The following is a 14,967-nucleotide window of genomic DNA, read 5'->3' on the forward strand; positions in this document are numbered from 1 at the left end:
ACTGGTTTTGGGTAGCATATAAAGAGGTATACATTTTTGTCAAAACTCGCTAACCTGAGCATTTAAAATGACCTGTTTTAGCGTGATTTAATTATACCTCAGTAAATGATATCTTACTGCATTATTGAACCATTTTAAGGTATGCTTTCTCATACTCCACTGAGGAGGAAAAATTCAAGTTCTTTGGTTTTTACAGTGTTTTGTCTTCATAGGTTTTGTGTGGCCATAAAGAAGGAGAATTATCCGGATTATATGCCCTCAAACATATTTTCTGATAGTGCGAAACAGATCTTCAGACAGCCAGGACATACCATATACCTCCTTCCAACTGTGGTCATCTGCAACTTGTTACCTTGTGAACTTGACTTTTATGTGAAAGGGATGCCAATTAATGGGACCCTGAAACCTGGCAAAGAGGTGGCCCTCCACACAGCTGATACATCACAGAACATTGAACTGGGTGAGCGTTCAGTCCAAGAATCATTGGTGGTAATTCTATGGAAATGTCACTGAGTATTTTGTGATCATTGGGTAAACATTTTAGAGAAATTATAGCACATATGATACCTCAGTAACCCAGCTCAAGGGATTTATGCACTAAAAAAAAAAAGAAACTTCTTAGAAAATCATCAAAAGAAAAACTGAACAAATCCAAAAGATTTAGAGGGAGGACTCAACAGAGCCCCTTTTCTGATGTTGCGCACTTGATGTGTGACTATAGGAAGTCATTTCATCTTTTCAGACAGTGCTTTTTTTCCCTAGCTGTAAAATGAGCAAAATCCTGGGTCTTTCCTCTTTTCAGGGAAGGGGAAGACATGTGCTCAGCATGCATGGGGCTCCGGGCGTTAAGTCAGGTGCTTTTACACACGTGATCCGAGGTTTGGGGTTTACATACCGGGTGATTTTCAGTGACGGGGACAAACAGCGTAGAGAACCGTTACTGTATTTGCAGCCTTGAAGGCAAAGGAGTTCGAGCAGGATGTATGTTGCTTTAAGTCTGTCGTCGTCACCTTGGAATCATGATGACGGAGACATTTGTGTTGCTCCGGCTGCATGATTGATCTCACTGTGTCCTCTCGTTCGATCTTCACACAACCCCTGTTTCAGGCAGACAGCTGGTAGCCCCATTTTACAGGCAAGGAACCCCAGACTCATTGAACTTAAGCAGCATGTTCAAGGGTGACCTGCTGACATTTCAGCGAATATGTAAATCCTTGAGCTTCATTTAGAAAGAAAAAATAATGCAGTGCTAGTCATCCATTCTAAAGAAAACAGATATCTGCTCTGGCATTTAAGTATCTCTCCAACAAATGTTCCTGGAGCCCTGTAGAAAATGCAGTGTCGCCCTGCCACTGCACTGCGTGCACACCCGGCACTCCTACCTACCTACTCGCACTCCACAGGAAGGATCATTTTAGCAAAAATCCTGTGACAGACCCGCTGGTGTTCTCCCCATTTGGCAGAGGAGACCCAGCGAGCGAGGTACGCTTCCCCCACCCCTACCCCCCGCCGAATCACACAGCTGGTAAGGACAGACTGGGAATTGGAAACCAGGCCGTGTGACTGCCCAAGACCTTGCCTCTTACCCTGTGCTCGCCTTTCCTGTGTTTGAGGCTCCTGCCCAGCCCCGGGCCTGAAGCTCACAACAATCGTAACTATTACTGATAGCTGTTGGGTAGTGTCATCCTTCTGATTATGCAGTTCGGACTCTCTGGTCTCTTCCAGACCATCTGGTTTGCTTCAAATGTATCTCGCTCCAGCTAAGGGAAAATGGCCGTTCTGATGAGATTTTTGCCAGTTACATACCTAGTTCCTGATTTCTCTGAAAGGAGCCCAACTTTGTTCGGCCCTGGGCTTGTTTGACAAACCGAAGTGAGAACCCAGGCAGACAATGGCTTGTATCTTCTTTAGGGGTATCCCTGGAGAATTTTCCACTCTGTAAGGAACTGCTCATTCCACCGGGAACCCAAAACTACATGGTGAGGATGCGACTGTATGACATCAACCGGCGGCAGCTGAACCTCACCATCCGCATCGTGTGTCGAGCAGAAGGGTCCTTGAAGATCTTCATTTCTGCTCCATATTGGTTGATTAACAAAACAGGTATGTACAGAGGCCGCTCAAGTAGGCCTTTGGCGTTGGCCATGGGAATTCAGATTTATTCGCTCAGCTAACTGAACGGAGCCAATACAAATAGATTACTTCAACAGTCTAAGCTGCTGAAACCCTCCTGCTTCCATAATAAGTGCTTAATCATGGTCAAAAGCGTCCTTTCAGACAACAAGCTGAGCCCACCAAATAAATCCGATTTTCACGATTCTCCCGCTTGACGATGTTTTTCCTGTGCCGTCTGCATCTGTCTTGCATAGACTGGGTGGGATTGATGTAAACTTTCCCCCTCCTTCCTAAAGGGTTACCACTGATCTTCAGACAGGACAATGCAAAGACAGATGCCGCAGGCCAGTTTGAGGAACACGAGCTGGCCCGGAGCCTGAGCCCTCTCTTATTCTGCTACGCCGACAGAGAGCAGCCAAACCTGTGAGTACCATTCTTTATGGGAAGGGGAAATTAGCAAAGGCTAGAGTGTATCTGTGCAAGTGGAAATATACTGTAGATAACAGTCCAGGCTTGGCAGGGGAGTAGGACCATGACCTAATGGGATTTTTTCGGATCTAATTTCTGTGTCATTTGATATTGAAAATAAACCATTTGGTGGGTTTATAATGAAAGCTAGTTTTATTTTACATGTATTGAAGTAGTTCTATTCATAACTCGGCCAGTGGGGAGAACCCACGTGTTCCCTTCCCTGCTCTCCACGGGTTTCTCCTGCACAGAGCCGTCAGCACGGGCAACGGAGCTGGCAGCAGAGGGGAGGTACCCTGGCCCTTTGATAAAATTTTTGCCCCCTTAACTCAGCCCAGGGCGTTTTTTGAAATAAACTGTGCCAATTCAAGAGCTCGGAGCCGGGGCCAGCCTCGGCTGCGAGGTTTAGATGACCTGGCCTTCGGGCATGTGGTAGGAGCACGAATTCCCTTTTGTTCTTGGTTGTGACGTTCTGCTTTTTATAGGAGTCTTCTCATTTAGAGCCTTCCTCAGAGGGAGGTGAGAGCAGTGCCCTTTCCTGCTGCGGGGAAGTGCGGGGGGGCCGCAGAGGGAGGGCGGCTTCAGGGGCGCTGCAGACGCGACGGTCTCAGACTGGCTGGGGACTGACAGGACATGGAGGGCGATAGAGACAGCCCCTTGACACAGTCTCACGCCTTTACCGAGAGGATTCTGACAGTTCTAGATCAAGGACTTGACGTTTGTGACGCACTTTGACTTACCCAGGGAACCCACGGCTCACGACGAAGCATCTCTGCCTCGCACATCACGTCCCAGTGGATTAGGCAGGGCAGGAAGTACTGTTTTATAGTAAGATGAGGAAACTGAGGCTACATGGCTTGTTAGTTGTACAGTCGGAGCACACATTCAGGAAGTCTGTCTCCAGGACCTGGGACAAGACACTGGCCAACCAGCTGGCGCTTTGCTGTTGCAACAGTACCGGGTCTGGGAAAGAAAACACCATGAGCGGCATCTCCTGCACATACATTTCTGGTGTGCACAGCTGTGTACATCCTTTGCTCTTACGGTCAAGGAGTTCCATGAACCCCTGAAACACCTGAGATAGGAAAGTATGAGTTTGCCTCGACTCCTTGTTTCTCGGAGGAATAAGGTGTTGTAGTCCTTTCCTTATGGTTTAAGCTGATTGAATCCTCTTTTCTCCGAACGTGTCCCGGTGTAGATGTCAGTACTTTTCACATATTGTAGTACCGTGTGTGCCTCTAAGATCAGAGTTCTGGCCCCTGTCTGATTGCCCTGCTCTGCTGGGGAGTCACACGAGAGTGAGCAGGAGTCCGTGTTAGGGTTCTGGTTTGGGGTGGCAGATACAACAGCGGTTCCTGATTAAGACTTTCTCACAGCTGAATACATATATCTCTGCTCTTCTGCCCCACAGCTGCACGATGAGAATCGGAAGGGGGATTCACCCTGAAGGCATGCCGGGCTGGTGTCAGGGCTTTTCACTGGATGGTGGGAGTGGTGTCCGAGCTTTGAAAGTCATCCAGCAAGGAAACCGCCCAGGGCTGATCTATAACATCGGTGGGTTACATGTGGCGCAGCGGGAGAATCAGAACCATTGGCCAATGACCTCAGGCTTGGAGGAATAAGCTGGCCATACGTTTTGGCCAGGCTGCAAGTGCTGATTTTCTCATTTGGCATTGGGTCAGGTATCTGTTCTCTGAATGCTAGATTGATATCAACACAGATCTGTTCTCCTAGGCATCCAAGGAGCCACCAAAACACTGCCCTTTTGAGGTCTGGGGCTCTGTTTAATTTCAGACTCACCTGTGTCAGGAAAGTATCGGTTTGGCTTGAATCCCTGGTTTTCATGGGAATAATAGGAACACTTAGAATGCTTTTCATCCTCCAAGCATTTCCCACGCATTCATTAAAACTTGCAAACCCTAAGAGGGTAAGAAGCATTGTTCTCTTTGAAACTGAAGCATAGAGGTTAAGTGACTTGCCCAGATGCAAAGGGCAAGTCTGGGTCAGAAGTAGGATTATGACTGGGGCATACACATTTGAAGCAAAAATATTATAAAAAGTACATAGCAGTTATAGTAATTAGAAGCCCCTAAGCTAGTTTAACTTCTTGAGGTGGAAGGTATTGAAGGAAGGGGAGAGGGCTGTACCTACATTCCTTGTAGCTATCTGCAGTAGTCAGAAGACTTTCAGAAGGGTGCAGATAAGTTTGATTTAAATATGTCTCAGGTTAAAATGTTAGCGGCGCACCCTTCCTTTAGTATATAATTTCCAAAGATCTCAAAGCACTGTGGAGTGTTGAATGCTGGAAAACCCTCTAGAACTGTGCTGTCCATTGAACTCTCTACGAGGATGGCACTAGCCACACGTGGCCGCCGAGCACACAGAGACGGGGCAGGTGTGGCCTGGGAGTTGAGTCTCTCGCTCCACTTGATTTTAATGGATTTAAATAGCGGTTCAGGATTAATGGCCACTGTAATTGGACAGTGTAGCTACAAAGAGTCCTGTTGTAGAAGGAAAATCCGAGGTGGTTTCATGTAGCTGTTTATCCTGAGTCCCGTGGAAGGTCAGAGGTATGTTTAAGTATTTGAGGACTTATTAGCAAGAGTCCCTTCCAAGCCCAGCTTCCTTTTCCTGTTTTTGGAACATGAATTCGTATGTGTTCTCCTGGGAGTTGTCTCCTTTAAGGTTGACATTAAGATTTTTAGTAGAAGAAATCAACTTTCGTAGTTCTCCCACCAGGGATCATTTTCTTTCTTTTATATCATCGTTATTATTATTATTTGTTTGTTTGCCATGGGTCATTTTCTGTATTTTGTCTTTGCATCTGTTTATTCCACCTCTTGAGTAGGCAAAGGCTGTGTTTCATGCTGCGTTTGGCTATCTGCTGGGGGGAGGTGTCTTGTCTTGAGAGCGTTCCCAAAGAAAGACACCGCACGTTGGCTAGAAGCCGCAGTTGGGACAGACTTGGGAGAAGTGGAGCTTGTGGCTTCTGAGCAGCTGGCCCTCCGGAAGCACAGAGTTCCTGCAGAGAGGCAGATAGGTCTCCGGTCAGAAGTACGGTGTGAGGACACTTACAAACTTTTATTCAAGGAACATTCATGAAAAGTCATGTTTTTAGGAACAGTACTGTGATAGGAATTTTGTTGTTATACCAAAGAAAGGGATAGAGGGGGTGGGCTGAGATAGGACTTTATAATTCCTAAGGATCATGAGATCTTGGCGTGTATTATCAAGGGAATTTGTGGAATCTCTCCCTGAATATTTTTGAAGAATTAGATAACCAGCTCCCTATCAGGAGAGTTTAAAAGTGAAGTCCCAAGATGAAAAGCCAGGGAGGACCTCGCCAGTTAGCCTCACATGTACCTCCAAAAAGAAGGATTTTCGTACATTTTAGTCTTAACAGATAGTCATTTATTGGGAGTTTGCCAAGGCAATCAAAGATAAAAAAGGATATAAAATAGCCTGCTTTTTAAAAAATTGGGTCTTTTTTTAAAAAAAACCTTTATTTATTTATTTTACAGAGAGAGAGACAGCAAGAGAGGGAACACAAGCAGGGGAAGTGGGAGAGGGAGAAGCAGGCTTCCTGCTGAGCAGGGAGCCTGATGCGGGGCTCGATCCCAGGACCTGGGATCATGACCTGAGCCGAAGGCAGGTGCTTAAACACTGAGCCACCCAGGAGCCCCTTAAATTGGGTCTTGATACTGTAGACTCTTCTTGTAATATCAAGTTAAATATCTTTTTTAGGAAGACTTTGTATTGGTTAGGATCAGCTAGCTGTGAATGTTGATTTCTGACAGTGCTTTCTAGAAAAAAAAAATAGGGCACATCTCCCTATTCGAGTATTATGTAGCATTTCTTAGGTACAGAATTTCAGACTTCATCTGTTTTTGTGATTTGCTCAGTCTTTCAGTTATTTTGAAGACTTAGATTTAAAGCAACACCAGCTTTTTCAAGCCAGTAGAGGTGAATTATGGAGTTAACAGACTGGACTGTTTACAGCTGGGGCTATGTTGGGACAACCAGGACACCCAGTTATCATGTCCTAAGATCTCTTCTTTCTTTATGGTTCTCTTGACTCTTGTTGACTGCTGCATAGGGTCTTTATAAATATCCCATCATGATATGAGCAAGGGCTCCTGAGGCGGTGTGCCTAGGGTTGAGCCCCAGGTGTGTCACTGATGGGCTCTGTGACCCAATGCCCAAGTGCCCTCGTCTGTAAAAAGGAAAGCCCGAAAATACTATCTCATAAGGTTGTTAGGAGAATTAAATGTAGAGCCTTTGGGAGAGGCGCAGCCTGCATTAAGAATTCAATAAATATTATTTTTACTATTTCTAACTATCAATATTTTTTGTCTTTATTTTTTTTTTTTGAAGATTTTATTTATTTATTTGACAGGCGGAGATCACAGAGAGGCAGGCAGAGAAAGAGGAGGAAGCAGGCTCCCTGCTAAGCAGAGAGCCCGATGCAGGGCTCGATCCCAGGAGCCTGGGATCATGACCTGAGCTGAAGGCAGAGGCTTAACCCACTGAGCCACCCAAGGCGCCCTAACTATTGATATTTTTATCATCGTATAATCAGAGCTCAGCCTAGTGCCTCAAATATAGTTGCTGTTATTATCTGAATGAATGAATAACGTATCCCACTGAGTTTTGTAGTTTTTAAAATCACCATCAGAGTTTTTAAGATAATTCAGTGCTATTTTCCCTTCTTTTCTTTGGGGTCCAGTGTTTGGAGACACCCAGCTGAACCATTATGACTTTCTTCCCTTGGCATGTGTTTCGTTTGCTAGTCTGTTTTCCCAGGACATGGTAGGTGCTGGCAACACCTGTCTTGTCTTGTGAATGAATACTTCCTGTGATACTTAGCTTCGTGGTTCAGCTGGGTTCTCGGGCAGTGGGCTAAGAGAAAGTCCTAGAGGAGAGTATGCTGCGTGCAGGGCCGTGCAGATTCCAGTTATGTAATCTGAAGTTTCTGCCATATCATGTGAAAGGGACAAGTTCCCAAGGAGAGAATTTTGTGTCCCAGAGGTGAACAGAAAGGTAGTATATAAACTGTCTTAGTGGCCCGCTTCATAAACGACAGTCACTGGTACCTGTGGCTGAACATCTGTGTGTCTCAGCTGCTGTCGTGGTTGGGCACCCTTTAGGGAGAAGCTAGGAGTTAGGAGGGTTTCGGTATCACCACGGAAGGTCCAAGTGGACATGCAGAATAAGATTTGGAGTGCAGTTGTGTTCATTTCGTTGTTGGGAGGCTTGACAACATCTCTGGGTGATGTGATTGTTTTCTCAGGGAAACTATGTACTTGGGAAGCCTGTTGATATCTGTCAGACCACAGATATTCTTTCTTGTGATTAACTCACGGAAGTGATTCTTATTATTTGTAGGTATTGATGTCAAGAAAGGCCGAGGTCGATATATCGACACCTGTATGGTCATCTTTGCCCCTCGTTACCTGTTAGATAATAAATCATCTCACAAGCTTGCATTTGCACAGAGGGAATTTGCCCGGGGACAGGTAAGTCATTCCCTTTTGAAAAATGACTAGTGTTTATTTAATAGCATGGAGAGTTTTAATGCTATGGCTTGTCTCTCCATCAGCACTGTGAGTTTTGTGATGTGAATGACCATTTTGTGCCTCTGGAACCCCCACTAGCTCATGGTAGAGGGCAGGGCTCACAGTAGGTGGTTACTCGGAGACATTTGCTGTCGTAACTCGATTTGTTGACTAAAGCCAGGGATCCTGTGTATTTCAGGGAACAGCCAATCCTGAAGGCTACATTTCCACCCTTCCTGGTTCCAGTGTGGTGTTCCACTGGCCTCGGAATGATTATGACCAGCTCTTATGTGTCAGACTGATGGATGTTCCCAATTGTATTTGGTCCGGAGGCTTTGAAGTCAATAAGAATAATTCCTTCCATATCAACATGAGGTAAATTCAGAGACTGTATTTCGACAAAAAGTAGCCATGTTTGAGGTACAGTAATGTAAATGGTGACTGTAAATCCCATATACATTGGAAACATCTCCAAAGCTATTAAATAGGGAATAATTTTACCCTTCATGAAATGGGCACATACGTTTCTAGCTCAGACAAAGTTCATAAAACTGTGAACAGGTAAGTATGACCGAATGTTTTGGTGGAAGGAATCAAAGGGCTGTTGACAGTTTTGACCATGGTACAGTTGCCGTGGGCTGAGGCTTATAAATCCACGGCGTTGCACTGAGCTCGTGGTTGCCTGCAACTCTGAAAATTCTATCTGTATTTAGATGCTAACATTATTTATAGACAGTTTTGTCTATTTTTCCAACTGTGTATGCTCTTCTCTCTCTTGGTTGTTCTAGTAAGTCATCTGGCCTTCTTTGCCTAACCCAGTGACCCTCAGGTCCTTATTAAGAAAAATTAAACAGACTCCGCATCAACCACCACACGATGACTTTTTTCTTTCTGCTTTTATCAAATGCTTTAAATAAAAGCATTAAATGTTTTGAAATTATGATAAAATACACATACCATATGAAAAAGATAACACAAAGTCACAGATTATTTTGTGGGCTTGGGTACATAATGTGAAATTCACCATCTTAACCATTTTTAAGTTCACTAGCTTAAGTGTACCCACACTATAGGGTAGTCGGTGTTCCCAACTCTTGCAAAATGAAGCTCTATACCCATTAACACAACTTTGCATCTTCTTCAACTCCTGGCAGCCACTTACCTACTTTCTGTAGGAATTTGGCTACTCAGGTGCCTCCAATTGAGTGGAATTGTACAGTATTTGTCTTTCTGTGACTGGCCCATTTCACTTAGCATAATGTCCTTAAGGTTCATCTCTGTTGGAGCAGATGTCCTTCCTTTTTAAGACTGAATGCTACTCCATTGTATGTACAGACCACCTTTGACTTCTGTTCCGGCCACCTGATGATGGACACTTGGGCACTTCTACCTTTGGGTGTTGTGAAGAGTGCTGCTGTGAACGTGGCTGCACTGGGATCTCTTTGAGCCCCTGCTTTCATTTCTTTTGGGTCTATGCTCAGAAATGGAATTGCTGGATTGTATGGTCTTTCTAATTTTTTTTAAAAGATTTATTTATTTATTTAGAGAGAGAGAGCACACACCTGTGAGTGGGGCAAGGGGCAGAAGGAAAGAGAGGGAATCTCGAGCGGACTTCACGCTGAGACGAGCCCAACTCCGAGCTCCGTCTCACGACCCTGAGATCATGGCCTGAGCCAAAACCAAGAGTCTGACTGAGTCACCCAGGTGTCCCTGGTGATTCAGATTTTTTTTTTAAGACTGATTGATCGATTGATTGATTGAAGAGAGAGCACTTGGGTGGCGTGGGGATAGAGGAAGAGGGAACGAATCCCAAGCTGACTTTGTGCTGAGCTCAGAGCCTGATGCGGGGCTCCATCTCACAACCCGGAGATTGTGACCTGAGCAGAAACCAAGAGTCGGCTACTTAACCAACTGAGCCATTCAGGCACCCTCTAATTTTTAATTCTTTGAGGAACCCCGTACTATTTTCCATAGTAACTGCTCCTCTTTACGTTTCTACCAATAGTGCACAAGGGTTCTTAATTTCTCTATACCCTCGCTGACACTTGTTCCTTTCAGCTGTTTTGATAATAGTTGCCCTAGTGGGTGTGAGATAGCTCTCTGTGGTTTTCATTCATGTTTCTCTCATGGTGAGTGATGTTGAGCTTCTTCTTCTTCTTTTTTTTTTTTTTAATTTAATTTAACTTTATTTATTTGACAGAGAGAAACTAGGCAGAGAGGCAGGCAGAGAGAGAGGAGGAAGCAGGCTCCCTGCTGAGCAGAGAGCCCGATGCGGGGCTCGATCCCAGAACCCTGGAATCATGACCCGAGCCGAAGGCAGAGGCTTTAACCCACTGAGCCAACCCAGGCGCCCCTTGAGCTTCTTTTTATATGCTTGTTGGGCATCTGGATGTCTTCTTTGGAGAGATGTCTGTTTATCGCTTGCCCATTTGTTTTTCTGTTACTGAGTTACAGGAGTCTTTTACGTATTCTTGATAGTAACCTCCTTGGAGAGACATGATTTGTGTGTATTTCTCTCCCGTTCTGTAAAATGCCTATTTGTTCTGTGACTGTTCCATGACGTATAGAAGTTTTTAATTTTGATGTACTCCAACTCCCCTCCTTTAACTTTTGTTCCCTGTGCTTTCGATGTCATACCTTGAAATCACTGCCAAATCCACTTTGTGAAGCTTCCCCTTCTGTTTTCTTCTGAGAGTTTCATGCTTTTGGCTCTGACCCTGAGGTCTTTGATCCATTCTGAGTAATGTATGGCTGTGGTGCAAGGTAAAGGTCCAGCTCCATTCTTGCGTTTGTGGATATCCAGTTTTTCCTAACACCGTTTGTTGAAATGACTCTCCTTTCCCTATGGGATGGTCTTGGCACCCTTGTCAAAAATTACTTGACTCTAAATGTGAGAGTTTACTTCTGGGTTCTCTGTTCCATGTTCTGTGTGTTTCTCTTTATGTTAGTATCACACTGTTTTGAATAATGTAACTTGTAATAAGTTCTGAAATCAGGAAGTGTGAAATCTCCAACTTTGGGGATTTTTTTTAGAATTATTTTGGGGGTTCCTGGCTGCCTCCGTCAGTAGAGCACATAACTCTTGATCTCGGGGTTGTAAAATTCAAGCCCCATGTTGGGTATAGAGATTATTTTAAAACAAAATCTTTTTTAAAAAATTATTTTAGCTGTTTGGAATTCTTTGATTCTATCAGAATTTTGGGGTAAATTTTTCTATTTCCAGAAAAAAACCACTTGAAATTTGGGTAGGGACTGTATTAATTGTGTAGATCCACATTTAATGGCAGCATTGCTATCTGAACAACATTAAGTCTTTGGTTGGATCTGTGCACATGGGATGCCATTCTATTTATCTGTGTCCTGTTTAATTTCTTTCATCAAATCCTTTGGCAGCTAAAGACACTGAAATCATTGCTATTTAGAAGCAAAATTTAAGCTTTTATACTTTATGGTTAGTTCTCCATTGAGAACACTCTTGTAAAGGAACAGGAAAATGACTGATTTAAGACTAGATAATGCAAAGTAGTATCTGTATTTGACTTTTTTCAAGCATGCATTGTCTGAGGATTGTTTTTTTTTTCCTTTGTGGTCAGTGGTGTATTCCTTTTGCCCTGGCCCTGGTTAGAGGTCATTGCATCCGGTAAAGGGGTTTTCAAGCTGTGTTCCTACGAGTCATCGGGGGTTTAAGGAGGTGACTTCAGGGGCTGAAGGAGCCAAGTGGGCAGGGCTCCAGTGCGTTCATCCCTGCTTCAACCAGAGCTTTTGTCTGCCAGTATCCTGTGTCCCCACCAGACTTCATGCGTTGGGGGCGTGAGGCGTTAGTTCTGCAGCTAAAACCACCCGTGGTTTATGTACTGCTTGGGCGGAGGTCGCCTGGATACGTTGTGTGAGAAGAGGAAGCCAATTCAGAATTAAGTAAAAGTTGTTCATGACTACAAGGAAGGAAGGAAAGTGTGTGGTGGTGGGGGATGAAGACGGTATACCTCTGTTAACCCTTTGGAATGGTTTTAGTACACAGAGCGACTGAGCACAGAGCCGAAGCCTCTTTCTTTGCCCTTCCCCACGTTTTCATTTTGAAATGCTTAAACCTATAGAGAGCCCATGAGTGGTATAAGGGAACCTCTTTATCTTTCACTGGATACAGCTACATGTTAGCATTTTGCTGTGTCTTACATGCGTGCATGCGTGCGTGCGTGCACACATGTAAGACACAGCATACTTTTCTCGAGCCATTTGAAAGTGTATCAAACTCATCCTGTTAGTTTAGCCAGAAGCACTTCACTTATCTACCTAAAGACGAGCACGTTTTTTCTGAGTAAATGTACTATCATTACACGCTGAAAAAATTGAATATTGGTTTGTTTTCTGTTTTTTTTCTTTTTAAAGTCATCTCTGCACCCAATGTAGGGCTCAAATTCACAGCCAAGAGATCAAGAATAGCACGCTCTACTGACTGGCCACCCTGGCACCCCCGATAAAGTCTTTTGAAACATCCTTCATAGCGACATCAGGTGGCACAGTCATTTGAGCTCCATTTGTGATCTCAGGGTCATGAGATGGACTCCTGGGTCTGGTTCCACGTGCAGCGCAGAGTGTACTTGGGATTCTCTCTCCCTCTCCCTCTGCCCCTCCTGCTTGTGCGTGCTCTCTCTCTCTCTCTCTCTGAAATAAATGAATAAATCTTAAAAAAAAAAAAAGAAGAAGAAGAAAGAAGGAAATGTCCTTTATAATAAAGCAGCACCCCTCCTCCTGATTGAGGATCTGGTCACGGATCATGCATTTTATTCGGCAGATAGAGCCATCCACTTTAATCTAGAGTAGTTCTGCTTTTCCTTCTTTGCCTGTTTTGTTTGTTTGTTTCCTTCTTTGCCTTTTTTGACATTGAAATTTTTAAAGACTCCAAGCCAGTTTCTTTTTTTTTTTTAATTAACACATAATGTATTATTTGCCCCAGGGGAACAGGTCTGTGAATCGCCAGGTTTACATACTTCACAGCACTCACTATAGCACATACCCTTCCCAATGTCCATAAGCCAGCCTCCCCCGCCGCCACCCTCCGTTTGTTTTGTGACATTAAGAGTCTCTTATGGTTTGTCTCCCTCCTGATCCATCTTGTTTCATTTATTCTTTTCCAACCCCAAACCCCCTACGTTGCATCTCAACTTCCTCATATCAGGGAGATCATATGATAATTGTCTTTCTTTGATTGACTTATTTCGCTCAGCATAATACTCTCTAGTTCCATCCATGTCATTGCAAATGATAAGATTTCATTTCTTTTGATGGCTGCATAGTATTCCATTGTATAGATATACCACATCTTCTTTATCCATTCGTCTGTTGATGGACATCTAGGCTCTTTCCATAGTTTGGCTATTGTGGACATTCCAAGCCACTTTCTTGTAGAATGTTCTATTTTCTTTTTTCTGAGAGTTTCCTATACATAGACTTAGGTCAGTCATTTTTGGTAAGAGTACTACCTATGTGGTTCTGTGTGTTTCTCAGTGGGTCATGACACCAGAAGCCCGTGACATCCGTCGGTCCCATTATCGATGTTGCTAAATTCAGTCTTCACTTGATCAGGGTGGTGTCCACCAGCCTCTCTGTGCAGTTACCTTTGGTTCTTTGTAAACAGTAGCAGACCACCAGGAGGGGTAGTTTGAGACTATGTGTATATTCTGCTCTGGGAACTTCTCACGCGATGGTTTGATGACTCTTGCCCGAATCAGTGATTACCTTGGTTGTTGCAAAGTGGTGATTTTTCTAATTCTTTCATTTCTTCTACGTTTGTTAAGTGATAATCCTTTGTAAGGAAGAGCTCCCCTATTCTCTCCAGTGATCTATCTGTATTTAAACACACATATACATGTACATAAAGACACACATATATTAAAAAATTATGATTTTTATACTGGTAGCTAATGGTGGATTCTTCCTCACCTTTTGTCATCCTATAGTAAAACACTGGTTATTAATAACATCCATACATTAGTCTGAACCATGTGAAATTACTCGTGTGTGTGTGTGTGTGTGTGTGTGTGTGTGTGTGTGTAACACTATTTTACTCATTTGCTACGCTGGCACCATTACCCAAGACAAAATGGTTTACCACGTAAACCATTGGTCTTACTGTATGCTGACAAATGCTGGTCAGAAGTTCCTTGGATGCATTCTTTTTCATTCAGTGAGATTATGTGGTCCATTTCTACTTTTCAAATATGATCAAAGAGCACGCAGTGGTGGCCGTTGAGGTCCAGGTGACACCCCGACGGTGAGAAGTCTGAGTGAACTCTAACTTGTTTCCTCCATGGTGTGCAGCCTCTTTGCTTCCTTTATGTGCAGAGATACCCTGGGGAAGTGCTTCTTCCTGCGTGTGGAAATTACTCTCCGAGGAGCTACCTACAGGATCTCATTTAGTGACACGGACCAGTTACCACCGCCTTTCCGAATTGACAACTTTTCTAAGGTATCGAGTGGGGTCGTGAGCCAGTTTGGCTGTTGCATGTGCGGGAAGGTGGTGTACGTATTGCCTTTAAGATAAGGAGGAAATACCTTCTAGACTTGGGTTGGAAAGAAACTGTATGGGGATCTCTGCAGCCGGACAGCCCTAGACATCCTTACCCTCAGGTGTTTTCTGCTCGTTAGTTTGATTGCTGGGCAGCCTTGTCCGGAAGTGACTTCTCAGCCCACCACAGTCATCCTGACTGGATCGTCTGGGTGACATTCTGTACAGAGAGAGGAATCAGAATCAGCTTGTCCGCTGACAATGGGAACAGGCACTTCCACTGTTGTGTCATTACAGTGAACATTTTTTATAAATCTTACAAGG

The 14,967-nt window shown here is 44.1% G+C and overlaps 1 protein-coding gene across 9 annotated transcripts in view; it reads left to right on the forward strand.

The window, feature by feature from the left end:
• Positions 1-14,967, forward strand: part of VPS13D (vacuolar protein sorting 13 homolog D) — a 252,478-nt gene that overhangs the window by 110,363 nt on the left and 127,148 nt on the right. For all 9 annotated transcript variants that reach the window (XR_009345222.1, XR_009345221.1, XR_009345223.1 and 6 more), the window contains 7 exons: positions 213-460; positions 1,912-2,103; positions 2,412-2,538; positions 3,995-4,137; positions 7,969-8,099; positions 8,338-8,513; positions 14,481-14,604. Coding sequence is in view for 6 of the 9 variants with exons in the window: in XM_059136730.1 (XP_058992713.1) it covers positions 213-460; positions 1,912-2,103; positions 2,412-2,538; positions 3,995-4,137; positions 7,969-8,099; positions 8,338-8,513; positions 14,481-14,604 (1,141 nt within the window). In the remaining 3 variants the exon portion in view is untranslated. The remainder of the gene's footprint in view (positions 1-212; positions 461-1,911; positions 2,104-2,411; positions 2,539-3,994; positions 4,138-7,968; positions 8,100-8,337; positions 8,514-14,480; positions 14,605-14,967) is intronic.

This window comes from Mustela lutreola, chromosome 10 (genome assembly GCF_030435805.1).
Source record: "Mustela lutreola isolate mMusLut2 chromosome 10, mMusLut2.pri, whole genome shotgun sequence".
Classification (NCBI taxonomy): Eukaryota; Metazoa; Chordata; class Mammalia; order Carnivora; family Mustelidae; genus Mustela; species Mustela lutreola.